Source organism: Chrysemys picta, chromosome 8 (assembly GCF_011386835.1).
Source record: "Chrysemys picta bellii isolate R12L10 chromosome 8, ASM1138683v2, whole genome shotgun sequence".
Lineage (NCBI taxonomy): Eukaryota > Metazoa > Chordata > Testudines > Emydidae > Chrysemys > Chrysemys picta.
The window spans coordinates 73,138,141-73,166,009 of NC_088798.1; the positions used below are offsets into that span (position 1 = coordinate 73,138,141).

The 27,869-nt window shown below is 46.5% G+C and overlaps 3 protein-coding genes and 1 pseudogene across 6 annotated transcripts in view; 1 reads left to right on the forward strand and 3 right to left on the reverse strand.

Moving 5' to 3' along the window:
• The window catches only part of LOC101941509 (protocadherin alpha-C2), a 316,181-nt gene that overhangs the window by 230,138 nt on the left and 58,174 nt on the right, over positions 1-27,869 (reverse strand). The window contains exon 1 of one of the 4 annotated variants that reach the window (XM_042840749.2): positions 952-6,387. The exons of the other annotated variants lie outside the window; for them this stretch is intronic. Coding sequence (XP_042696683.2) covers positions 952-3,324 — 2,373 coding nt within the window. The 5' untranslated portion in view covers positions 3,325-6,387. Of the gene's footprint in view, positions 1-951; positions 6,388-27,869 lie in introns of those variants that run through there. 4 annotated transcript variants of the gene reach the window in all.
• LOC103306249 (protocadherin alpha-8-like) overlaps positions 1-27,869 on the reverse strand; it is a 307,323-nt gene that overhangs the window by 230,138 nt on the left and 49,316 nt on the right.
• LOC135973138 (SRRM2 protein homolog rsr-2-like) lies at positions 15,841-18,499 on the forward strand. The gene is made up of 2 exons (XM_065554823.1): positions 15,841-16,770; positions 17,835-18,499. The coding sequence occupies exons 1-2, from the start codon at positions 16,224-16,226 to the stop codon at positions 18,368-18,370; spliced, it is 1,083 nt and encodes a 360-aa protein (XP_065410895.1). The 5' UTR covers positions 15,841-16,223; the 3' UTR covers positions 18,371-18,499.
• Positions 23,562-26,719, reverse strand: LOC122172205 (protocadherin alpha-6-like; annotated as a pseudogene).

A 27,869-nucleotide genomic window follows, 5' to 3' on the forward strand; every position in this document is an offset into this window, starting at 1 on the left:
GGGACAGTGTCTCTATTGCAAGAGACTGCCCAGTGTGCACCAAGAATGAAGCTCCCCCACTAGCAGTTAAAATCACTGAGAGCTGTGTTAAATGGGAGAGGGCTCTGAAAACATATTGGGCAGCTGATGGAGAGGTGTGGCAAGCAGCCAGCAGGGAGGCTGGTGGAGAGGTGTGGCAAGTGGCCAGCAGAGAAGCTGGAGGAGAGGGCCAGGGCAGAGCCCCGCAGAGGCATGGCAATCGGCCACTGGGGCAACAAACAAGAACCCAAGCAGTGCAGCATGTATGGTGCCTCCTTACCCCACCCTGCCTTGCACACAGTGTGGGAGGTGAACTCTCTGGATGAACCTCTGAACTCTGGGGCTGCAGTGGCTAAGGACAGCAACTGTGAGTGGGGTACAGAGAAGGGACAGGCACGTTAAAGGGACTTCTGGGTTGCTTAAGAACCTGAGGGGAAAAGGACACTGCCCAACTTACTTGGGGGTGGGTTTTTTTCTCATGATTTGTATTCATGAACCCTAGTTGTGGTGTTTTCCCAAATTAATGCTGAGTTAATTCCCTTTTATTAAAAGGTTTTGCTAAACTCAGACAGAATCTGTCCTTGTGAGAGGGGAAGTATTGCCTCTTACAGTTGGCCACGGGGTGGTGTGTAATTGTCCCAGGTCTCTGGGTGGGGGCTCGAGCTGGTTCTGTGTTGTATTGTTGAAAAGGAACCCCTAGATACTGAACCCAGCCCTTGTTGCTGCTGACTCCACCTTGCAGAAGGATTACATACACAAACCGCTTTAAAAGTATGGGAAGAAACCCATAAAAAAGATGATTCATATCAAATTATTACTATTGTTACTATTTTACAAAAGGAAAATGAGATGATTAATCAATAAAATGCCTGTACATATCTGCTATAATAAAAGGATGTTGTAATCGATCTAAAAAAATAGGACGTCACTAACCGTTCCACAGAGATTCGGCGTCATCTCCCGCTGCTTCTCTTTGTCCCCGTTTTCTGCAGAGTTAGGAAAGTTGGGGCTGAAAACCATGAGGTCATTCTTGGCGGTGCCTTCCCCTACACACAAGTTCCGGCTCTGGCGCTGGGAATAGGACCAACTCCCCACTTCGTTCGAGCACACCACGGTGGCTTTCCCAGGCCCGCACATCACTTCCGGACCCAGGTGGCATCTCAGGCCAACGTACAAGACAATCACTAGCACAAACAGCCCGGACACCGAGCAAATGCCGATCATTAAAGACACGTTCATGTCAACCAAGGGCCCTTCGCTCCCGCCCCTTTGCCTCGAGTCCCATTTCACAGCCTGGGGACTCTCCACTAGGGACAGGCTGACAGTGACTGTGACTGACAGCGCCGGCTCCCCATGGTCCTTCACCAGGATCACGAGTCTCTGGCTGGGGCCGTCCGCCTCCTCCAAGGCCCGCGTGGTGCTGATCTCCCCGCTGTACACACCCACCCGGAAAGGCCCCGCAGCCCTGGGCTCCTGCACTTCGTAGCGAAGCCACGCGTTGTAGCCGGAATCCGCATCCATCGCTCGGATCTTGCCCACCACGTGCCCTGAGCCGGCCGACAGCGGAACCAGCTCGGGCCCTGGCGAGCCGCGGCCGGAGCCAGCCGGGGACACTGCGGGCGCGTTGTCATTTTCATCCAGGACAAAGAGCTGCACAGTCACGTTCCCGCACAACGACGGGAACCCGGCGTCCCTCGCGCTCACCTGGAACTGCAGCACTTGCAGCTCCTCGTAGTCAAAGGGCTGCAAGGCATAGATGTGTCCGCTCTCCGAGTGCACCGAGATGTAGCTGGACAGGGGCTGCTCTCCCACACTTCGCTCTACCACCGAGTAGCTCACAAAGGCGTTTTCCCTCAAGTCCGGGTCCGAGGCCGACACGGTGAAGAGATGGGCCCCGGGCGGGTTGTTTTCCTTCACAAACACCGTGTAAACGGGCTGAGGGAAAGCAGGGGCGTTATCATTCACATCCGCGATCGGCACCAAAATGCTGCTACTGGCCGAGAGAGACGGGGTCCCTTCGTCTCTGGCTGTCACCAGGATCTTATATTCAGACACTCGCTCCCGATCCACGGCCTCCGCCAGCACCAGCGAGTGATAATTCTTAAAGGTGGAGACGAGCCGAAAGGGCAGGTTCGGGGGGATGGAGCAGGTGACTTTGCCGTTGTCTCCCGAGTCCCGGTCAGAGACGCTAATAAGAGCCACCACTGTCCCCGGGGGAGCGTCCTCCGGCACCGGCAGGGAAAGGGAAGTCACGGCCAGCTCAGGGGCGTTATCGTTCACGTCCAAAACGTCTATCAAAACTTCGCAGTGTCCTGACAAAGGAAGGTTACCTTTATCGTCAGCCTGAATTTGGAGATCATATACTTTATTTTTTTCGAAATCTAATTGTCCTTTAATTCGGATCTCCCCGGTATTCGGTTCTATTGTGAAGACATCTCTTCCACTTAGAGGAACAAAACTACTGAAGGAGTATGAAATATCCTTATTAATTCCTTCATCGAAATCTGTGGCATTGAGTTTGATGACTAATGTCCCATTAGCTGCATTTTCGAACAATCGAATCTTGTAAACGGACTGATTAAATACTGGCGCGTTATCATTCACATCCAGCACCGTGATCACCAGCTGGACTGTGCCGGTGAGCTCCGGTTTGCCCCCATCTGTGGCCCTGAGTAATAAATTATGCTCAGGGGTTTCCTCTCTATCCAAAGGTTTCTTTAGCACCAGCGATAAGGATTTCTTGTTGGCATCATTTGATTTAACATTGAGTGTGAAATGTTCACTTGGGCTGAGTTTATAGGTTAGCAGAGAGTTTGTGCCAATATCTGCGTCTGAAGCGCCCTCTAGTGGGAAGCGCGAGTCAGGCAGTCTCGATTCTGCAATACTGAGATATTTTTCATTTACGGGGAACACAGGAGCATTGTCATTTATATCCTGTATCTCCACTTCCACGTGAAATATCCTCAGGGGTTTGTCCACTATCACCTCCAGGTCAATGGCGCACAGGGGGCTCTGGCCGCACAGCTCTTCCCTGTCTACTCGCGAATTAACAAACAAAACGCCGTTCTGCAAATTTACCTCAAAATAGTCTCTCCTGCCGTTGGAGACCAACCGGAACATCCGAGGCACCAGCTCCGCCACCTCCAGCCCCAGGTCCTGGGCCAGGCGGCCCACAAAGGTGCCGTGTTTGGATTCCTCCGGCACGGAATAACGGACCTGGCCGCTGCCCACTTCCCAGGCCGTGTGTAACAGAACCAACCGCAGCAGCTGCCTGGTTACCAGGGAGTCTCGCCGGAGAAGAGCCATCGCGGACACGGGGCGGTGCCGGTTTATGAATCAACGATTTAACTGAAGGACCAGCAGACTCCAGTGAATGAGGAAGATGCGCTTTGAAAGCAGTTTAATTTAATCCAAGCCTGACACGTCCGGGAGCCCTCCTGACGCGTTGAGAAGCAGGATTTTCAGGGCTGCTGGGGGAGGAGCTGTGTGTTTCTTTCTTTTTGGAATGTCTCTTTAGGCGACAGCTACACCTTGTGACTAAATGTGTAAGTACAATTGCAAATCATGCCTTTCAATTTTTCTAAATCTCAGTAACTATTTTTCTTGATTCAGAAATATTTCTTATATTTTACTAACCCATTAACTATACCGCTTGCTATGTTGCACTAGTTCTTTTTATCATTAGCCTGCTATTGAAATAAACGCTTTCTATTTTGTCCTATTTTATATATATTGAATATTTTGTAAATTTGGTATATATTGTCTCTATATTCAAATCTAAAACAGATTAATTCCATTTTAAATAACCATTGACACCATAAATATATGATGCTTACGCCGCGCATATTCGCAAAGACACATACTCATAATTACCCGATAATGGTTGCCATTAACAACCATGTCCCCTCTTTTTTATAATGGCAAAATGTTAGTAGCTTGAAACATAAAATGTAATAAACTTTGCTGGAAGTGAAAAATAATTCTGAGCTATCTCAACTATGACCAGATGTCTTAATATGTGAAATTTATATATTCATGACCTGGTAGGTCTCTTATTGAAACCAGGAAATTGTTGGTTCAAGTGCCTCGGCTGATCTCAATTGATGCGGCATCATATCAGAGAAGGGGCCAGGCAATCTCTGAGGTACTCAGGGGCCATTTGGGATTTGACGGTTAGAACCAATATCTTCAATTGTATTCAGGAGCTGTACACTACTGTACATTACTACAGTCAATGGTGCTGGGAGTGTAGTAGGCTCTCTGCCAGGAGCGTCTCTTAACAATCAGGTGAAACGTATTTTGCATTAGTTGAAGTTTCCTGATTTTTCCCAAGTAATCAAAGCTCAAGATGTTTCATTATTTCCTGTAACGCCTTCACCTAAAAGTTAAACAGGTGGGAGGAAAGATTAAAACGCTGCAATAACTCACACGAGCTACCCCTTAGTCAGATAAGAAATCAGAAAATATATACCTTCTGGGCCATCTCACAGAGAAAGGTAAATAATCAAGAGCAAATCCATCCAACCCTGCCAGGGTCCACAAAACCTCACTCTCAAGGATATCAAAGGCAGTTGATATACTTAGCTAAAATAATCCAGATGGACGCTTGCTCTTCATCCATTGTCAGAGGGAGATCATTGACCAACAAGAAAAAAGAAGACTCCATGCCATAGCCAGAAGGCAGGAATATGTCCACTACTTACATAAATACTAAAGAACAACAACACGGTGTTCCACAACTGGAAAAAGCTTGAGTCATCTGCCATCTCTTGCAGGCAGTTAAGTTTGGGCCGCTGGCCCCTGATAATTTCTCTCCACAGTGGAAAAAGCCCGGAAAGCCATATGTTTCCTCTTATGTGACGAAGGCCGCATTTGAAGACTATTTTATATATACACATTTCATCACCTTGATGGTGTCACATGCAAGCTATTGCCTTCCAATATCTGCTTGCCTGAAAGGGCAGGCAGCAACACAGATATAATCATGTCAGGGTCTAAACAGCATGGAGTCTGCAATGGAATATCGAATCGGGCTAATCTTTTAGAATTCTTTGAATATGTTAATAAAATAGTGGATAAAAAATAACCAGATGACACAATTTATTTAGACTTACAAAAGACATTTGACAAAGTTGCATGCAGGCAACTAAAGAAGCTAAGTAGTGTTGAAGTGACAGGCAAAGTATTGTCTTGGAACAAAAACTGTCAACGAGACAGAAACCAAAGGTTGGTGGTCAAGTTGTATCATGGCAAAAGTTAACAGGGGTTCCTAAAGGTTTTGAACTAGGTTTTGTGTTGCTTAATATTTAATTACCTGGAAGGAAATGAAATAAATTCAGGTATCAAAATCTGTAGATGACACAAACTTATTTAGGTTAGTCGAAAGCAAAGCAGACAGTGAGGAACTTCACAGAGATCCCAACAAGCTAGGTGAATGGACAACAAGATGGCAAATGAAACGTAATGTTAACAAATGCAAAGGAAAGCATATTGGAGGAGGGAAAATAAACTACACCTACACCTTATAAAGTTCTAAATGAACTGTATCAACCCAAGACAGGGACTGTAGACAGCTTAATAAAAACCTCTGCTCAATATTCAGCTGCCGTCAAAAAGTCAACAAGATGTTAGGATGCACCAAGAATGGGATAGAGAATAATATGGAAAATATTATAAGTCTTTACATAAATCAATAGTGTGGCCTCATTTGGATACTGTGTGTAGCACTAGCCACCTAATCTCAAAAAAATATATTGCACAACTGAAAGACGTTCAGAGAAGGGTGAAGAGAATGGTCAAGGCCCTGGAAAAGGTCTTATGTTAAGAGAGATGGAAAAGATTGGGATTGTTTACCTTAGAAAGGAGATGATATAAAATAAGAAATAGTCTAGAAAAGGAACCTCTGTTCTCCCTGTCTCATAACACAAGAACAAGGGGATATTAAATTAAGAGGTAGGACATTCAAAACCAATATAAGGAAATACTTTTTCACATAAAGTGTAATTAGACTGGGGAACCTGTTGCCACAGAAAGTCCTTGAGACCAAGAATTTAACAAGATTAATAAAGATGTTGGATATTTATATGGATATCAAGAATAGCCAATTATTATAATTAATGCCACAACGTTTCTGGGAGGGCTATTAAACCATTTGCTTCAGGGTTTAAGACAATCTCTAATTATTAGAGATCGGAATGATACCTAAAAGTGGGGTAGAATATCCCACATATGCCTCTTGTGGGGTTCTTATACCGTCCTCTGAAGCATCTACTACTCGCTACCGTCAGAGACAGGATACTGGACTAAATGTCCCTTTGGTCTGATCCAGTCTGGCAATCCCAATGTTCCTGTGATCTTACTCTATATTAGTTTAATTTATATTTTATCCAACTTTCAATTCTGTAAAATTTGTTAGAAAAATGGTCCTATATTTTGCTCGGGACGGGGGTTAAGCCAACATTAATTATTCTTACTAGCATATACCCATAAAATTTATAAAGAACTATGACCAATAATATGACCAAAGACAGATCATTTTCCCTGACCCAATATCAGACAAGAAGTAAAATCTGGAAAACAACAGCTGAAATGACTCAGGTATATGGATGTACAATCAGCGGAAACAAATAGACAATAAAAACAATCTGCTCTCTTTAATCACTCTGAAATAAATTTCAAAAAAGCATTCCATTGGAGTAAATAATGGTGATACCTTTCTTTAAAAAGTACATGCTCCTCTTCATAAGATTAGTTAGTGTTCATTACCATGGGATAATAGCTGAATATTATAGGGAATGCTAATCTATATCACACCTGATAGAACAATACAGTTGGGAGATAACTGGAGGAGGGGCATTAGCTGTTATTAATCAAACATCTAAGACCTATAAGTAGAGTCCCTATGATTCTAGTGACCAGCTTGTAGTGCCAACAGATAATACTAATCTATTTTAGTACTTTTTTACTGTGAGCAAGACGAGTTATTTCAGAAATACACCTTGAATATAGGGTAATATTATTAAATGATTTTGTTCACCATGCTCCACTGAAACCTCAAGTGATTTAAGTGTAATAAAGGACTCTGGAACTATAATTAAGAAACAAATATAATTTTAAAAAACTGTTTCCGGGATGGTATTCCTATACTTAATTGTAAGGAAAATATACCATCTAATAGGTAAAAGAGAAAAGTGATAAAACTCCAGTAGGACAGCATAGCTACCATAAGGGAACCAAAGAGAAGAAAGGTGCCCTTGAGGTTAAAGACACATGCTAAGAAATCTGATTTCTCTTTCTGTGCTATCTTCTGCGAATCATTGCATGTTTCTGTCTGAGTTCCCCATCTTCAACTGGAAAAACCAATATCACAGATGCGCTGAGATACTTAATTATTTAGAAATCCCCAGAAGGAATTCACCGGAGTATTGTTATTTCATTTATTTATACATATGTTTGCAAGTTTATTAGTAATCGAATAGAGTCTAAAAGACACAAGGCACAGGAAGGGTCACCACTGAAAAAGAATAAGTTATAAAATAGTCATCATTGCTGTATAGAATGTATTGACTAGGCACTGAAAATTGCTGACACCGACTCAATGTTGTATCACTGAGAAGGGCAAAATAAGAGGAGAGTGACGCTGGTGTAAATTGTGGGAAATTGGTTCCATATAAATCAACGGGAATTTACAGAAGATGAATAATCGTGATGTAGGATTTTCTGCCTTGCAGTTTGGAAATTACATTTGAAAGAGCGGAGCGCCGAGTCCAGAATGCGTCTGGGGTCTCCATATAAAATATAAAGAGGACCATTTTCATCGCCATTCCAATTTCTTACATTAATTCAAACTAAATGGGAGATGAGGGGGAGGAATTCACTATTGACACAGAATAACACTCCCCTGAGCCATTTTTCCTGCCTGTGGCAGAAACGTTTGGAAGACTTTGACAAGAATTCGTATTAATTTTAATTGACCTTTTCTAAAATATTTAGAAACTTTCAAACAGCCTTAAATTCTCTCCCAAATTAGAAAACGATCAGATAATTTCAGACAAAAAAAAGAACAATGTCACTAACCGTTCCACAGAGTTTCGGCGTCATCGCCTGATGTTTCTCTTTGTCCCCGTTCTCTGCGGAGTTAGGAAAATTGGGGCTGAAAACCATGAGGTCATTCTTAGTGGTGCCGTCCCCTACACACAAGTTCCGGCTCTGGCGCTGGGAATAGGACCAACTCCCCACTTCGCTCGAGCACACCACGGTGGCTTTCCCAGGCCCGCACATCACTTCCGGACTCGGGTGGCATCTCAGGCCGACGTACACGACAATCACCAGCACAAACAGCCCGGACACCGAGCAAATGGCGATCATTAAAGAAACGTTCATATCAACCAAGGGCCCTTCGCTCCTGCCCCTTTGCCTCGAGTCCCATTTCACAGCCTGGGGACTCTCCACCAGGGACAGGCTGACAGTGACTGTCACTGACAGCGCCGGCTCCCCGTGGTCCTTCACCAGGATCACGAGTCTCTGGCTGGGGCCGTCCGCCTCCTCCAAGGCCCGTGTGGTGCTGATCTCCCCGCTGTACACACCCACCCGGAAAGGCCCCGCAGCCCTGGGCTCCTGCACTTCGTAGCGAAGCCACGCGTTGTAGCCGGAATCCGCATCCACCGCTCGGATCTTGCCCACCACGTGCCCTGCGCCGGCCGACAGCGGAACCAGCTCGGGCCCTGGCGAGCCGCGGCCGGAGCCAGCCGGGGACACTGCGGGCGCGTTGTCATTTTCATCCAGGACAAAGACCTGCACAGTCACGTTCCCGCACAACGACGGGAACCCGGCGTCCCTCGCGCTCACCTGGAACTGCAGCACTTGCAGCTCCTCGTAGTCAAAGGGCTGCAGGGCATAGATGTGCCCGCTCTCCGAGTGCACCGAGATGTAGCTGGACAGGGGCTGCTCTCCCACACTTCGCTCCACCACCGAGTAGCTCACAAAGGCGTTTTCCCTCAGGTCCGGGTCCGAGGCAGACACGGTGAAGAGATGGGCCCCGGGCGGGTTGTTTTCCTTCACAAACACCCTGTAAACGGGCTGAGGGAAAGCAGGGGCGTTATCATTCACATCCGCGATCGGCACCAAAATGCTGCTGCTGGCCGAGAGAGACGGGGTCCCTTCGTCTCTGGCTGTCACCAGGATCTTATATTCAGACACTCGCTCCCGATCCACGGCCTCCGCCAGCACCAGCGAGTGATAATTCTTAAAGGTGGAGACGAGCCGAAAGGGCAGGTTCGGGGGGATGGAGCAGGTGACTTTGCCGTTGTCTCCCGAGTCCCGGTCAGAGACGCTAATAAGAGCCACCACTGTCCCCGGGGCAGCGTCCTCCGGCAACTGCAGAGAAAGGGAAGTCACGGCCAGCTCAGGGGCGTTATCGTTCACGTCTAAAACTTCCACCACCAGGGTGCAATGTCCAGTCAAGGGGAAAGCACTTTTATCAGTTGCTTCGATTTGAAATTCATATAAACTGATATTTTCGAAGTCTAATGCTCCTTTAAATCTTACTTCACCAGTGTTTGGATCTAGACTAAACATGTTTCTTAAATTAGGATTAAAAAAATTACTAAATGAATATGAAATGTCTTTATTAATTCCCTCATCTAAATCGGTTGCATTGAGTTTAATGATTAATGTTCCATTAGCCGCATTTTCTACCAAACGCACTTCATAGACGGACTGATTAAATACAGGCGCGTTATCATTGGCATCCAGCACAGTGATCACCAGCTGAACTGTGCCCGTCAGCTCCGGTTTGCCCCCATCAGTGGCGGTGAGTAATAAATGATGCTCAGAGGTTTCCTCTCTGTCCAGAGCTTCTTTTAACAGAAGGACTAACGATTTTCTTTGCTCGTTATTTTTCTGCAAATCTACACTGAAATATTCATTTAGGCTGAGTTTATAGGTTAGCAGAGAGTTTGTACCAATATCTGCATCAGATGCGCCCTCTAGTGGAAATTGCGAGTCTGGGAGTCTGGATTCTAAAATAAATAGATTTTTTTCAGGTACGGGAAAAGCAGGAGCATTGTCATTTATATCCTGTATCTCCACTTCCACGTGAAATATCCTCAGGGGTTTGTCCACGATCACCTCCAGGTCAATGGCGCACAGGGGGCTCTGGCCGCACAGTTCTTCCCTGTCTACTCGCGAATTAACAAACAAAACACCGTTCTGCAAATTTACCTCAAAATAGTCTCTCCTGCTGTTGGAGACCAACCGGAACATCCGAGGCACCAGCTCCGCCACCTCCAGCCCCAGGTCCTGGGCCAGGCGGCCCACAAAGGTGCCGTGTTTGGATTCCTCCGGCACGGAATAACGGACCTGGCCGCTGCCCACCTCCCAGGCCGTGTGTAACAGAACCAACCGCAGCAGCTGCCCGGTTACCAGGGCGTCTCGCCGGAGAAGAGCCATAGCTGACGCGGTTTGCCTTCTTTTAAGTTATCTCCTTTCGTAGATATTGAAGTAGATGAGGGGGAAAAACCTTTAATATCCGCGTACAGGTTTCAATCCAGACATCAGGCTCTGAATGACTGTAATTTTCCGTCGCTGGAGGGAGGAGTTCAATTTTAATTGCTGTTACACCGTTTCTTTAGTGAACAGCGGCACCATGTGTCTGCATGTGGTTTGTAGCTTTCTAACCATCGGGGATATTTATTCATTTATTTCAGAATTAATCTGAAATTTCTAGTATTTCCAAATGTTGCCGTTCTCATTTAAAAACTGAACTCCCTCGTGAAACTGGGGGTTATTTTATTGTGTTGGAACAGTTATCTTCATGATTAACTAAAGTATGTTTCTGGCCCAGGTATACTAGCCGCCATCTTTTTAATGAATGTTAGAAATCTTAGTGTAAAGATAAATCTACTATCGGACAGTGTGAATATATGTTGTTGATATATTTTTGTCGTATGTAATTCGATATGTGCAAAACTTTCACTGCGTTCCCAGAACTTTTCTGTTTTACTCACCATTCTTTCACGCCTGAGAAATTTTCCCGTTACCAATAAGATTTTTTTTAATTATTTGTGTGAAGTGCAAACTGCACAATTGTAGACGTTTGCATGTATTGGTTTTCTCTCTGTCGCTCTCTTTTGGAGCTGATTCGTTGGTTGTTTTTTGGTTTTGCCTAAGATGAAATATATTAGTGTTTGCCTCTGTTAGGGAGAGGGGTGAACAGCAGGGTTTATCCTATGCTCAGCAAGGCACTGTGCACCAAGTGAGATGTCCTGTTGATGCTGACCTTAATGAATGTATTCATTTGTGTAAAATTAGGCATGTGCTTAAGTACTTTGCTGAATTGGATGTTATGCTATAGAAGTTACCTCTGCACTGTGTGAGTAAAATTAACATCTGCACGCTGGCTCCAGTTTTGTAGTTTCTGCATCGGAGTGTTGCTCTTTTAAGACTTTTGAAATCATGCTCGATACCTCATCCCACTCAGATTTAGAAAGGCATTTCATATCCTGAGACCTTGCGTTGAGTGCTATAGCTATTTTTAGAAATCTCACATTGGTACCTTCTTTGTATTTTGTCAAATCTGCTGTGAAAGTCTTCTTAAAACAAACCTGCTGAGTCATCATCCGAGACTGCTATACCATGAAATATAAGGCAGAATGTGGGTAAAATAGAACAGGAGACATACAATTCTCCTCCAAGGAGTTCAGTCACAAATTTAATTAACGCAATATTTTTAAAATGAGCATCATCAGCATGGAAGCATGTCCTCTGGAATGGTGGTCAAAGCACGAAGGGGCATACAAATGTTTAGCCTATCTGGTACGTAAATACCTTGCAATGCCAGCTAAAAAAATGCCATGCGAATGCCTGTTCTCACTTTCAGGTGACATTGTAAATAAGAAGCACAGGGCCGGTGCAACCATTTAGGTGACCTTGGCGGCTGCCTAGGGCGCTAGGATTTGGGGGGCACCATTTTCTTCAGCAGTGACCATGGCGGCCGGATCTTTGGCCGCCCCGGTCCCCACTGGCATTTAGGTGGAGGGAGCTGGGGCAGTGGAGCACGGGGAGGGCCACCTGCAGTAAGGGGTGGGGCGGCACGCAGAGGAATTCCCCGCCCCAGCTCACCCCTGCCCCACCTCCTCCCCGAGCACGCCATGGCTGCTTCACTTCTCCCGCCTCCCAGGCTTGTGCCGCCTAAGCTGATTGGCGCTGCAAGCCTGAGAGGCGGGAGAAGTGAAGCAGCCACGGCGTGCTCGGGGAGGAGGTGGAGCAGGGGTGAGCTGCTTCACTTCTCCCGCCTCCCAAGCTTGCGGCGCCAATCAGCTTAGGCGCCACAAGCAGAGCCGGCTCCAGGCACCAGGCAACCAAGCACATGCTTGGGGCAGCACCTGGTAAGGGGTGGCCAATCTTGGGGTGGCGGGGGGCAGCACGGCGCGGCATGGCATTCCGCAGGGGGGGGCGCTCTGGCAGCATGGCGCTCGGCAGGGGGGCGACGCGGGGTGCAGCGCTCGGGGGGGGGGGGTCCGGCGGCATGGCGCTCGGTGGGGGGGCGCTCCAGCGGCGCAGCGCTCGGCCGGGGGGCGAGCTCCAGCGGCGCGGCGCTCGGCGGGGAGACAGCGCGGCGCCCGGCGGGGAGGTGGCGCGGGGCGGGGCGCGGCACTCGGTGGGGGTGGTTCCGGCGGCGCGGCGCTCGGTGTGGCAGGGCTCGGCGGGGCAGCACTTTTTTTTGCTGCTTGTGGCAGCAAAAAAGTTAGAGCCGGCCCTGGCCGCAAGCCTGGGAGGCGGGAGAAGTGAAGCAGCGATGGCGTGCTGGGGAGGAGGCGGGGCAGGGGTGAGCTGGGGGGGTGCCTCAGGGTGAGGGGTGGGGAGCTGCCACAGGGGGGGTGCCTCAGTGCAGGGGGGGGAGCTGCCATGGGGGGGGCACCTCACGGCAGTGGCTCGGGGACAAGGTGGAAGTTTCGCCTAGGGCGCGAAACATCCTTCCACCGGCCCTGAAGAAGCAGGTAGCTGTATCTCCCGTAAATGTAAACAAACTTGTTTGTCTTAGCGATTGGCTGAACAAGAAGTAGGACTGAGTGGACTTATAGGCTCTAAAGATTTACATTGTTTTGTTTTCAAGTGCGGTTATGTGGCAAAAAAAATCTACATTTGTAAGTTACATTTTTCACAATAAAGAGATTGCACTACAGTACTTGTATGAGGTGAATTGAAAAATACTATTTCTTTTATCATTTTTACAGTGCAAATATTTGTAATAAAAATAATAATACAAAGTGAGCACTGTCCACTTTGCATTCTGTGTTGTAATTTAAATCAATATATTTGAAAATGTAGAAAAACACCCAAAATATGTAATAATTTTCCATTGATATTATATTGTTTAACCGTGCGGTTAATTGTGATTATTTTTTTAATCACGATTAATTTTTTCTGAGTTTATCACGTGAGTTGACTGCGATGAATCGACAGCCCTAGTTTATAATAGTCAATGGTAATCTTGGATTCCTTCTACTCTAAAGTAACAATTATAGCACTGTTGGATGAAATCTCATTATAAAATTATTCAAGTGGTTGCATGAAAAAGACTCTTAAATTCATATGATCACAGATCAAAATTTAAAAACAAAACAAAAGGCTTGCTTTATTGTATTCTAATTTGAGGTAACTTTTGCTGATAATACTATCGCCAACTCCAGTCTGTTAAATACCACGTCCTATGCCAGGACCATGAGGTTTAGTGATAAAGGGAGGTAGAAGAGCAAATGACTGGAGGACAAAACTGTATGAGGATATAATAATCATGTATGATATTATATATGTACAAAGTACATTACAGTGTGCACTACATACACGGCATTATATGCTACAATGAGATCACAAATCAGTCATAGAAAACAAATCAGTTACACTAAACTAGGATGTTAAAAGTGAATAAAAATGATATTAATTCAATGGAACAATATCACCAATTTACTTTGGATATCAATGATTAATTGATATGGCTGGGGTTTTATAGTGGAACTTAATTATAATTCTCCTTATCATCATAATAAAAAACCCACTGTTATGGGTTGAGGAGAAAATCTCAACCATGAAAAAATGTGAACCAAATGTAACTGATGCAGAGGTGAGTCTGCAAAGAACCGGAAAAATAGCTCTGAGAGATGTGACCTGCCTCCTGAATCTCAGAGGGAGTTAACTCAGATGCCCAGTGGTGATACTTTAAATGTCAACACTGATAACTGTTTCCTTCTTCATAGACAAAGGAGAAGGAGGATCACAGATCTACACAATTCACTGTGAGTTATCCTACATTCTGGTGTCAAAGTAGCTGTCCTTTTGAAGATGCCATCATTTATTTTTCTCCAATCAGGAAAGTTAAACAAAGTTCAAGAAACCTAATGGAGCAGCCAAGCAACACAAAAATCATGTTTTGAATTAGGGATGTAAAATGTTAAATGGTTAACCGATTAACTGGTAAGCATTAGGCTTACCATTAATTGACCTTAACCGTTAACCCCCTGCATACCGGCCGGAGCAGCCCCAGTCCTGGGCCAACCAGCCAGAGCAGCCCCAACTCTGTGCTGGCCAGAGCAGCCCCAGCCCCAAACCAGCCAGAGCAGCCCCAGCCCTGGGCCAACCAGGTGGAGCAGCCCCAGCCCTGTGCTGGCCATAGCAGCCCCAACCCCGGCCTCCCCATACCAGCCAGAGTGACCTCAGCCTCAGTTGGAGGGACCCCAGCCCTGGAGATGCCAGCCGGCCAAAGCGACCCCAGCCCTGGCTGCCCTGTGCCAGCTAGCCAGCCGACCCCAGCCCCAGCAGTCCTGTGCCAGCCAGCCATCCGACCTCAGTCCCAGCCCTGGCTGCGCCACGCTGGTGGGAGCAACATCAGTTAACCAGTTAAATGATATAATTTTAATCATTTAAATGGTTAACTTTTTACATGATATATACATCCCTATTTTGAATACCTACATAATTTGTCCAAATCACCCATGTCATGAGAGGACCCAATGATTGCTGGACTGACCACCACCTGGTGAGGTCAGTCGTGTCCATCAGGATTGCACCAAAACATAGAAAGCAATCCAAATCACACAGAGGGCAATATAACATCCAAAGACTTCAATCCTCAGTGCACCAAGCACTCCTCAGTGAAAAACTGACCATATACGTACCTGGAAATGACAACACACATGTCAAAGAAGCCTGGGAAGCCCTAAAACAGACCATCCATGAGGTCTGCGAGGAATCCATTGGCCTTGCTACCTGCTGCCATCAGAACTGGTTTGACGACAACAATATTGAGATCACAGCCCTTTTGGACCAGAAGAGAAAAGCTTTCTGCAACTGGCAAAACCATCCATCATCCAGTCAGAAGCGGAGCTCTCTCTATCAGCTCAAAACTGAAGTTCAAAGGAGGTTCCGAGAAATCAAATGCAAATGGTGGGAGGACAAATCAAAAGAAATCCAAGCATTCATCGACAGACATGATATGCAGAACTTTTTCTGAGAGACAAAGCCTTTGTACGGACCAAGCTCATGTGGCCTCGCACCGCTGAGATCCAGAGATGGTAGTACCTTTCTTAAAGATAATGAATCCATCAAAAAGCACTGGAAGAAACAGTACCAAAAGATTCTAAATCTAAAATCGAGTGTGACTGATGACACCATCGACTCCATCCCTCAGCACCCAATCTGGGAAACGCTTGACATCCCACCAATACCTAAAGAGGTCCTCAAAGCAATTAAGCAAATAAAGAACAATAAAGCACCAGGTCCTGATGGCATACCAGTTGAAGTACTGAAAGTGGTAGGAGAAACACTAAGGCCTGGTCTACACTACGACTTTAATTCGGATTTATCAGCTTTAATTCGAATTTACCCTGTAACCGTCCTCACAACGACGCTATTTATTTCGATGTAAAGGGCCCTTTAAATCGATTTCTGTACTCCACCCTGACGAGCGGAGTAGCGCCAAAATCGATTTTAACATTTCGAATTAGGGATAGTGTGGCCGCAATTCGATGGTATTGGCCTCCGGGAGCTATCCCACAGTGCATCATTGTGACCGCTCTGGACAGCAATCTAAACTCGAATGCACTGGCCAGGTAGACAGGAAAAGCCCCGCGAACATTTGAATTTCATTTCCTGTTTGCCCAGCGTGGAGAGCACAGGTAACCACAGATAGCTCATCAGCACAGGTAACCATGCAGGCTGATAATCGAAAAAGAGCACCAGCATGGACCGTGAGGGAGGTACTGGATCTGATCGCTGTATGGGGAGAGGATTCAGTGCTTGCAGAACTTCGTTCTAAAAGACGAAATGCAAAAACTTTTGAGAAAATCTCCAAGGGCATGATGGAGAGAGGCCACAATAGGGACTCTGAGCAGTGCCGCGTGAAAGTCAAGGAGCTCAGACAAGAGTATCAAAAAACAAAGGAGGCAAACGGTCGCTCCGGGTCAGAGCCGCGGACATGCCGCTTCTACGCCGAGCTGCATGCAATTCTAGGGGGGGCTGCCACCACTACCCCACCTGTGATCGTGGATTCTGGGTCGGGGATAGTCTCATCAGCGACGCCTGAGGATTCTGCCGATGGGGGAGAGGAGGAGGAGGAGGATGAGGATGAGCTTGCAGAGAGCACACAGCACTCCGTTCTCCCCAACAGCCAGGATCTTTTTCTCACCCTGACTGAAGTACCCTCCCAAGCCTCCCAAGCCAGTACCCAAGACTCTGACCCCATGGAAGGGACCTCAGGTGAGTTTACCTTTTAAAATATAAAACTTGTTTTAAAAGCAAACGGTTTTTAATGATTACTTTGCCCTGAGGACTTGGGATGCATTCGCGGTCAGTTCAGCTACTGGAAAAGTCTGTTAACGTGTCTGGGGATGGAGCGGAAATCCTCCAGGGACATCTCCATGAAGTTCTCCTGGAGGTACTCCGAAAGCCTTGCCAGAAGGTTTCTGGGCAGTGCATCCTTATTCCCTCCTCCATGGTAGGACACTTGACCACGCCATGCTTGCAGCAAGTAATCTGGTATCATTGCCTGACAAAGCCTGGCAGCGTATGGTCCCGGTGTTTGCTGGCATTCAAGCAACATCCGTTCTTTATCTTGTTGTGTAATCCTCAGGAGAGTGATATCACTCCTGGTAACCTGGTTGAAATACGGGAACTTAATTAAGGGGACAGAGGTGGCCGTTCCTACTGGGCTGTTTGCCTGTGGCGGACAATAAATCCTTCCCTGCAGTTAGCCAAGCGCAGATGGGAAATTGGCCCTGAGTTTTTCGCGTTTGGCTAGCAGGGAACTTCCCTGTTACCAGCCACGCAGTGGGGGGAGGGGTACCGTGATCATCCCAGAGAATTCATGGCGGGAGGGGGTCGGCGGGGGGGGGTGGTTAGTTTGGTGCCTGCAGGGATCTTCCCTGATACCAGCCACGCGGTGGGGGGGAGGGGTACAGCGATCATCCCAGAGAATTCATGGCGAGAGGGGGGTTGGTTAGTTTGTTTTCTGCTGCTGCTGAATGTTAACAGAAAAACCGCAGCACTCTACAGGCTATGCTTGGTATGTGGGAAAGGAGGGCGCAGAAGCTGTAAAACAATGGCTTACCATGGCCGCATGCAAGCCGAATTCTGTTGCCCAGACCTGTGATCTCTAGCAGCAAAGCCACAGGCACTCAGCATTAAGAGGCAAAATGCGACCTTGCACAGAAATCACATGTGCTATGTAATGTGAATAGTGTTGGTCACCGTGAAAGAGTATAAGCATTGTTCTGCAAAATGTAGCTTTTTAAACAATTCTCTCTTTTTTCCCCTCCCTACAGCAGCTGCAAATTCCTCAAGCATCCCTCCTCCATCCCGAAGGTTATCACAGATAAGGCGTCGTAAGAAGAGAACGCGAGACGAGATGTTTTCTGAAATTATGGAATCCAGCCGCAGTGACAGAGCTCATCTGAATGAGTGGAAGGAAACAGTTTCAAAGTATAGGAAAGAAGCCAGTGAACGTGAGGACAGGAGGGACCAACGTGAGGACATGAGGGACCAACGTGAGGAGAGGAGGGACCAACGTGAGGAGAGGAGAGACGCTCGAGATGAGAGGTGGCGGCAGGAAGACCAGAGGAGCAAGGATGCAACGCTGGGGCTGCTGCGTGAGCAAACAGACATGCTCCGGCGTCTGGTGGAGCTTCAGGAACGGCTGCTGGAAAACAGACTGCCGCTTCAGCCCGTGTTCCACCCTCCCCGCTCCCCATGTTCCGTATCCTCCTCACCCAGACGTGTAAGAACACGGGGGGGGAGGCTCCGTACACCTTCCCATTCCACCCCAGTAGACAGCCCAAGCAAAAGGCTGTCATTTTTTTAACCTTTTCTTTGTGGCTTTTTCCTTCCCAGCAATCCTCCTCCCAAATACCACCCGGGTTCCCTCCCTCTTTTTCTAATCTATTAATAAAGAATAAATGATTTTTAAATGATAGTGACTTTATTTGGTTTGAAAGAAAGCTGGGGGAAGGGAGAGGGTGGGTTCCTTACAGAAAATGAGTCAATAAAGGGGGCGGGTATTCATGAAGGAGAAACAAACAGATATTTCACACTGTAGCCTGGCCAGTCATGAAACTGGTTTTTAAAGCTTCTCTGATGCACAGCGCTTCCTGGTGTGCTCTTCTAATCGCCCTGGTGTCTGGCTGCGCGTAATCAGCAGCCAGGCGATTTGCCTCAGCCTCCCACCCCGCCATAAAGGTCTCCCCCTTACTTTCACAGAGATTGTGGAGCACACAGCAAGCAGAAATAACAATGGGGAGATTTCTTTGGCTGAGGTCAGAGCGAGTCAATAATGATCGCCAGCGACCTTTTAAACGGCCAAATGCACATTCTACCACCATTCTGCACTTGCTTAGCCTGTAGTTAAACAGCTCCTGACTCCTGTCCAGGCTGCCTGTGTACGGCTTCATGAGCCATGGCATTAAGGGGTAGGCGGGGTCCCCAAGAATAACTATTGGCATTTCAACATCCCCAACAGTTATTTTCTGGTCCGGAAAGTAAGTCCCTTGCTGCAGCCCTTTAAAAAGAGTAGTGTTCCTGAAAACGCGAGCGTCATGAACCCTTCCCGCCCAGCCCGCGTTGATGTTGGTGAAACGTCCCTTGTGATCCACAAGTGCTTGCAGCACCATTGAAAAGTACCCCTTGCGGTTTATGTACTCGGTGGCTTGGTGCTCCGGTGCCAAGATAGGGATATGGGTTCCATCTATCGCCCCACCACAGTTAGGGAATCCCATTGCAGCAAAACCATCCACTATAGCCTGCACATTTCCCAGACTCACTAACTTTCGTAGCAGCACCTGAGTGATTGCTTTGGCTACTTGCATCACAGCAGCCCCCACAGTAGATTTGCCCATTCCAAATTGATTCCCGACTGACCGGTAGCTGTCTGGCGTTGCAAGCTTCCACAGGGCTATCGCCACGCGCTTCTCAACTGTGAGGGCTGCTCTCATCTTGGTATTCTGGCATTTCAGGGCAGGGGACAGCAAGTCACAAAGTTCCATGAAAGTGCCCTTATGCATGCGAAAGTTCCGCAGCCACTGGGAATCGTCCCAGACCTGCAACACTATGCGGTCCCACCAGTATGTGCTTGTTTCCCTTGCCCAGAATCGGCGTTCCATGGATAGAATCTGCCCCATTAACAACATGATCTCCAAAGCACCGGGGCCCGTGGTTTCACAGAATTCTGTATCCGTGTCCGTGTCCATATCCTCATCATGCTTGTCACTGCGCTGCCGCCGCCACTGCCTCCTCGCCTCGTTTTTCTGGTCCTGGCTGAGCATAAACTCCACGAGAACGCGCGAGGTGTTTACAATGTTCATGACTGCTGTCTTGAGCTGAGCGGGCTCCATGCTTGCCGTGGTATGGAGTCTGCAGTGTTCACCCACCCAAGAAAAAAGGCGTGAAAATGGTTGTCTGCCGTCCGTTGCTTTCATGCAGGGAGGGAGGAGGGAGGGAGGAGGTGAGGCTGTACCCAGAACCACCTGCGACGATGTTTTTTGTCCCATCAGGCACTGGGACCTTAACCCACAATCCCAATGGGCGCGGGAGACTGCGGGAACTATGGGATAGCTATGGGATAGCTACCCACAGTGCAACGGTGCATAAATCGACGCTAGCCCCGGTACTTGGACGCACACCACCGAATTAATGTGCTTAGTGTGGCCGCATACATTTCGACTTTATACAACCTGTTTTTCAAATCCGAATTATATAAATTCGGATTAATCCCGTAGTGTAGACATACCCTAACTAACTTCATTTGCTGCTCCTCAAAATCTAGCACACAGAAGAAATCCCTGATGACTTACGTAATGCTAACATCATCACCATTTTCAAAAAGGGAGACAGAGGCAACTGTGGCAACTATCAACGCATTGTCCTCCTCTCCATTGCTGGGAAGATTCTTGCTAGACTCTTATTGAATTGCCTGCTCTATCTTGCTCCCTCTTGCAGAGTCCCAGTGTGGCTTCAAATAATCTCAAAGCACCACTGAAGTGATTTTCGCAGCCAGGCAGATCCAGGAAAAATGTCAAGAACAACATCGGGAGCTGTATATGGCCTTTATCAATCTGACCAAAGCCTTTGACTCTGTCAACCATGAGGCTCTGTGGAAAATCATGTCAAAGTTTGGCTGCCCAAGCAAATTTATCATCATTGTAAGACTCCTCCACGACTGCCTCCATCCTGTGCAATGGCTCTACCTCTGAGCCCTTTGTCATCTGAACTGGCATAAAACACCCATCCTTTTCTCCATTTTCTTAGCAGCTATAGAAATGTTAACTCAAGACCGCCTGCCTCAGGGCATTGGCATCCAATATGAGACTGACGGCAACCTCTTCTACCTTTCTTGTCTCTCTACCAGAACTAAAGTAATATCAGCAACAATAACTGAACTCTGGTTTGCAGATGATTGTGCTGTAGTTGCACACCCAAAAGAGGATCTACAAACATCCCTTAATTGCGTCTCTGAAGTTTACAAAAGCCTAGGTTTAACTGTCAACATCGGCAAAACAAAAGTTCTCCACCAGCCAACTCCCGGTGAATCGTAAGACCCAGCAAGGAAGATCTACACTGACAGACAAGAACTGGAAAATGTAGAATACTTTGCCTATCTTTGCAGCCATCTCTCACAGATGGCAGACATAGACATCGATATTCAGCAAAGAATCCACTGTGCCAGCCTTGCCTTTGGCAGACTGTCTCGCTGGGTGTTCAACAATCATGACATCTGAACACATACTAAACTTTTAGTTTATGAAGCAGTGGTAATCTCAACTCTCCTCTGTGGCTGTGAGACTTGGGTGACCTACAGAAAACATCTGAAAAACCCGTAACACCAGTACCAGCACTTTCTTCGGAAGATCCTCAACATAGAGTGGGAGGATCACTGCACTAATGTCAGTGTCCTCACAGAGGACAACATCTTCAGTGTTGAGGCCCTGATTATCCAGCCCCTGCTGAGGTGAAGCAGGCACTGTGTGTGCATGCCTGATGTACCCTCACCAAAACAATTGTTGTACACCCAAGTCACCAAAGAAGAAAGAAATGGGGAGGTCAATAAAAATGCTTTAAAGACACTCTCAGGATAGACATCAAGAGATGTGGCATTGACACCATACACTAGGAGACAGTAGCGCAGAATAGGGATAACTGGCAAAGACTTGTCAGAGAAGGAATGTCCACTTTTGAGGGAAAATCACCTTGCCCTGATCGCAGAAAAATGACAGAGAAGAAAGGAAAGACAACTGTCATGCAGCAATCATATCCCAACCTTGACTTCCAACACCATCTTCAACATCTGCCAAGGAGCATGCGGCTTAAGGATCAGACTCCTCAGTCAGCAAAGGGGACCCATAATGAATAAAACCTGTGAAAGAGATCATCCTCGACCTCAAGGGATCACCGAGAACCACACATTTCCTATGAGGCGCCTCATTCTGGCTACTCACAAGGACAGAGTTTATTTTCTGGGGGGAGCTTGGAACAGCACCCCTTACACTACCAGCACCCCTTACATTCCTCACAATCTATCCTCTACCGGAAACAAACTCAGACAGAAACCCTCTTCCGTTTTAGTGTTTCCATTTCCCATACCACTGGACACACATACTACAGTGTGTTTTCCTTTGGGTGTCCCTATAGCTGAGAAGCCCAGCATTTTATCACATTTACATTCCCCACCACATCTTTAAAACACTGCACTAAATCTGTCAGTATTTTTCTGACTTTGGAGGAAAAGATAGGACTCCTAGATCCTAGTAAAATCTCTCCTTTATCAGCTATTGTGAAAGGTTTCTCATTCCACACTGCCGTCTGTGAGGCATTCACAGAGAAAACCCGGAACAAGAAATTCTAATTGTTGGGGTTAGAAAGTAAAAGCCAGTTTGGATAAAATGGAACATGATTAGTAATGCACGTCTCCATTTGCACTTTCATCTGAATTGCTGGGTCATATTCCTTGTAACGACCCTTTTCCAACAATTCCAGGCATTTTTGTTTAGCAGCGATTCCTATTTTCAGTGAAGTTAAAGAAAACGCTAGCCGGAGTAAAGCAAGTGGGCTCCACTCCACATTTGGAGATATCACGGGTAAATTCTAAATTCCTGATGACAAAACTGGAGATTTAAAACTGGCTTCCAACTCCCAAATAGTTTATTAGCACCATAACATTTTCCATTAAAACGTTTCCAGTTGCTCTTCGTTCAACAACAGTTATTTATATTTCCAATATCAGCTACATCAACATGGGCTAGATTGTGGTAACTTTATAAACTTTGAATAGCCCTTGGCGCCAAGTCCCATTAAACTAAATGGAACCACTTGCGGAGGAAGATAGGTCTCAAAGTGTCACAATCTAGCCCTAAAAGAAAATATAAAAGATGCTGATAAATACATGCTGATAATGTGGTAGGATTGTAATATGGAAATGTAAAAATGCCCCTACTGCAAACGCAAAAGAGAAGACTGATGGAATGGAAAACAGTGAATAACAGGTGTAGCAAGGGCCACCAGTGACTCAGTGAGAAGAAAAAGGAATGCTCTTTCAAGGCTGAGATAGAGCTTTAGCTAAAGACACAGACGAAGAGTGACATCGTATTTCTGCTAATGGATACTCTGAGGCTATATTGATCTTGATGGAACATTTTATTAAGAGAAGAAGGTTCCACCAAATAATTATTAAAATATTAATTGGCCAAAAAACAGATGGGCATCACACTTGACCAAATACTGCATGTGATTTATCCTTCTGCTTACAAAATATCGTTTAGTTATGAAGTTTTGTCTACAATCTTGAAAGTATATACATAAATAACTCCACATTACAATATCCCTGTAGTAATGTCTGCCGCACACTTCAACACGAAATTTATCTCCCTTTGTATCAATTTTTCCATGTTGAACAGGTTCCATGGTAGGGAACTTCATGCCTTGATGCTGACCCTGCAGCACTAAATTACATCTTTCCAAGCAGAGATAGCTTGACAGAAAAAAAGCATTTATTTACTCCCATTATTTCATAGCACACGAAATATTAGGTCGCCTGCATGTTCTCGAAGACTGGAGTACAATGAGAAAAAGTGGAGATCTTTATGTTAAAAAACGTATGCAGAGAAATGATCTCCATGCTTAGTATTTCTTTCAGCTAATATTTAAAGCCTCGTGATTTGAATTTTACAAACACGTATACTATGTGCATTCAAACAGTATCTCGAAAACTATTGGCCCTTCACACTTGATAACCAAATATTCTGAAACACGCCAAATGGATGCCAGACTATATGGAAGAAAAACAGTCGCAGGTGTTTTTCACGTACACAGCTTTCCAGTGTATAAATGAAGAACCACTATATGAAGAAATGGTTCATTAGATGGTAAATGACATGATATTCTACAGACCAAACAAATTCCATATGGAAATCTAACCACAATTCTTTAGATATATCGTAAGAAACATTCCACATATAGTTACATCAGACTCACCTGTGCTCCCTGTAGTTTCTCGGACTCACCATTCTCTGCAGTGTGAGGGAAGTTGGGGCTGAAAACCATGAGATCATTCTTGGCGGTGCTTTCCCCTACACACAAGTTCCGGCTCTGGCGCTGGGAATAGGACCAACTCCCCACTTCGCTCGAGCACACCACGGTGGCTTTCCTAGGCTCGCACATCACTTCCGGACCCGGGTGGCATCTCAGGCCGACGTACACGACAATCACCAGCACAAACAGCCCGGACACCGAGCAAATGCCGATCATTAAAGACACATTCATGTCAACCAAGGGCCCTTCGCTCCTGCCCCTTTGCCTCGAGTCCAATTTCACAGCCTGGGGTTTCTCCACTAGGGACAGGCTGACAGTGGCCGTCGCTGACAGCGCCGGCTCCCCATGATCCTTCACCAGGATCACGAGTCTCTGGCTGGGGCCGTCCGCCTCCTCCAAGGCCCGCGTGGTGCTGATCTCCCCGCTGTACACACCCACCCGGAAAGGCCCCGCAGCCCTGGGCTCCTGCACTTCGTAGCGAAGCCACGCGTTGTAGCCGGAATCCGCATCCACCGCTCGGATCTTGCCCACCACGTGCCCTGCGCCGGCCGACAGCGGAACCAGCTCGGGCCCTGGCGAGCCGCGGCCGGAGCCAGCCGGGGACACTGCGGGCGCGTTGTCATTTTCATCCAGGACAAAGACCTGCACAGTCACGTTCCCGCACAAAGACGGGAACCCGGCGTCCCTCGCGCTCACCTGGAACTGCAGCACTTGCAGCTCCTCGTAGTCAAAGGGCTGCAGGGCATAGATGTGCCCGCTCTCCGAGTGCACCGAGATGTAGCTGGACAGGGGCTGCTCTCCCACACTTCGCTCTACCACCGAGTAGCTCACAAAGGCGTTTTCCCTCACGTCCGGGTCCGAGGCCGACACGGTGAAGAGATGGGCCCCGGGCGGGTTGTTTTCCTTCACAAACACCGTGTAAACGGGCTGAGGGAAAGCAGGGGCGTTATCGTTCACATCCGCGATCGGCACCAAAATGCTGCTACTGGCCGAGAGAGACGGGGTCCCTTCGTCTCTGGCTGTCACCAGGATCTTATATTCAGACACTCGCTCCCGATCCACGGCCTCCGCCAGCACCAGCGAGTGATAATTCTTAAAGGTGGAGACGAGCCGAAAGGGCAGGTTCGGGGGGATGGAGCAGGTGACTTTGCCGTTGTCTCCCGAGTCCAGGTCAGACACGCTAATAAGAGCCACTACTGTCCCCGGGGGAGCGTCCTCCGGAATCGGCAGAGATTGAGAAGAGACTGTTATTTCAGGAGCGTTGTCGTTCATGTCTAAAACTTCCACCACAACTCTGCAGTGTCCAGCCAGTGGGGGATTCCCCTTATCCTTGGCCGAAACTTGAATTTCGTACAAGTTAATGTATTCGAAATCCATTTTCCCTTTAACCCTGATTTCACCAGAATTTCCATGTATTTTAAACATGTCCTTAACATAGGGAGGAACAAGACTGCTAAACGCATATGTAATATCCTTATAAATACCTTCATCCAAGTCTGTGGCGTTAAGTTTGATGACTAATGTCCCATTAGCTGAAGCTTCTAGCATTTGGACCTTATAAACTGACTGATTAAATACAGGCGCGTTATCATTCACATCCAGCACCGTGATCACCAGCTGAACTGTGCCGGTGAGCTCCGGTTTGCCCCTGTCAGTGGCGGTGAGTAATAAACGAAATACAGGGGTTTCCTCTCTGTCCAGAGATTTCTTTAACTCAAGCTCTGCAAATTTGATTTGATCGTCGTTAGTTGTGACATCTAGAGTGAAATGTTCGCTTGGGCTGAGTTTATAGGTTAGCAGAGAGTTTGTACCAATATCTGCGTCAGATGCGCCCTCTAGTGGGAAACGCGAACCTGGAAGAGTTAGTGATTCTGCTATACTCAGGTTTTGCTCATTTACGGAAAAAGCAGGAGCATTGTCGTTTATATCCTGTATCTCCACTTCCACGTGAAATATCCTCAGGGGTTTGTCCACTATCACCTCCAGGTCAATGGCGCACAGGGGGCTCTGGCCGCACAGTTCTTCCCTGTCTACTCGCGAATTAACAAACAAAATGCCGTTCTGCAAATTTACCTCAAAATAGTCTCTCCTGCCGTTGGAGACCAACCGGAACATCCGAGGCACCAGCTCCGCCACCTCCAGCCCCAGGTCCTGGGCCAGGCGGCCCACAAAGGTGCCGTGTTTGGATTCCTCCGGCACGGAATAACGGACCTGGCCGCTGCCCACCTCCCAGGCCGTGTGTAACAGAACCAACCGCAGCAGCTGCCTGGTTACCAGGGCGTCTTGCCGGAGAAGAGCCATTGCGGACACGGGGCGGGGCGCCGGTGCCGGTTTATAAATCAGTTTTTAACTGAGCAAACAGCAGAGTCCAGTGAACGGGGGGATGCGGTACCTTTGAAAGCAGTTTAATTTAATCCAACTGTCTCACATCCGGGAGACCTCCTGACGTTTCATCTAAGGCTGTAGTTGAAATTGAAGGTGGAGCTATGTGTTTCTTTTCTTATTGAAACGTATTTTTAGGGGACAGCGACACCATGTGTCTGTGAATGTGTAAGTAAACATTGATAGGTTTATTTTAAAATAGCTGTAACACTATTTTCTTTGTAATGTATATACTTTTTTCGTGGTGTTTTAATATTCTGATTGGTTTTCAGTATTGTGTTTTTTTATTTAAAATTTAAAACAGTTTATATTATTATCGGAAATTATAGATCTCTAATTTGATTATATGAATCTACTCCCTTAGATAGCAGTGGGAGTTTTGCTAGTTGCTGGCCCCTAAGATGTATTATTTTTCATTTCTGGTAATTTTCCTCAATGTCTGTGTCTTTTTCTTTAAAATTAGAAGCCCTTGTATTTTATGTATTGTTATTTTTAAAAATGATTTACCGCAAAAGATACTCTATTATGATCTATGTGTTCAGTTACGAATAGTAGGAAAAATTCATTCGCAAACATTCAAATGTACTGATCTTCCCTCAGTAGATAAATCGGACAAAAATTTCCCACGTCTTTAAAATGTGTGAAATGTTGGGTGGTCACATCTCTATGACTCTTCTATGGTGAAGGAATCAGTGTTAAACTAAGAGTGTGGGGAAATATTTTATATAAATTATATTAATAGACTTGAACCTATGAGAAATTATTGAACTGCATAACTGTTCAATTGTAATAATTCATTATACCTTCATTCTGTGCTTTTCATATTTTGTCATCAGTAGGTCATCTTGTGTATGTATGTGTGTGTTTATCAAAACAGATAATGGTGATAAGCACCTTAGAGATGCTTAGGCAGGAATATTCCATAAGTATCCGCAAGGAGCCCAGAAGAGGCAGGAACAGTGGCCAAGTTTTTCCCATCTCTCTCTCTCTCTCTCTTTCTCTCTCTCTCTCTCTCTCTCTCTCTCTGTCTCGCTCTCTCTTTCTAGCTCCCCATTCCCCCTTGTATTTTATGCGTTATATAATCCATCATGCCATCATGCCAGTCAAGCGATTGCTCCTGTTTAGCGCACCAAAGCAATGGTCTCTACATTTGCCAATTGAGATTACTTAGATAAATATGAATCCCTGAAAACTCGTATGACAGGTGTCTGGATATTCCCAAATCCAGGATGCGTGTACAGAAAGCTGCTTATGATATTAAGAGCTTCTGTGTACGCCATCAGAGAGAAGCAGCAAGACCGACTGCAGAGCTACCTGTGGGTAAACAACTTACAATGGACAAGGATAAGAATGTGCCTGCTACAAAGGCAGACATCAGAGAAATAGCTGAAATAAAAATGAAT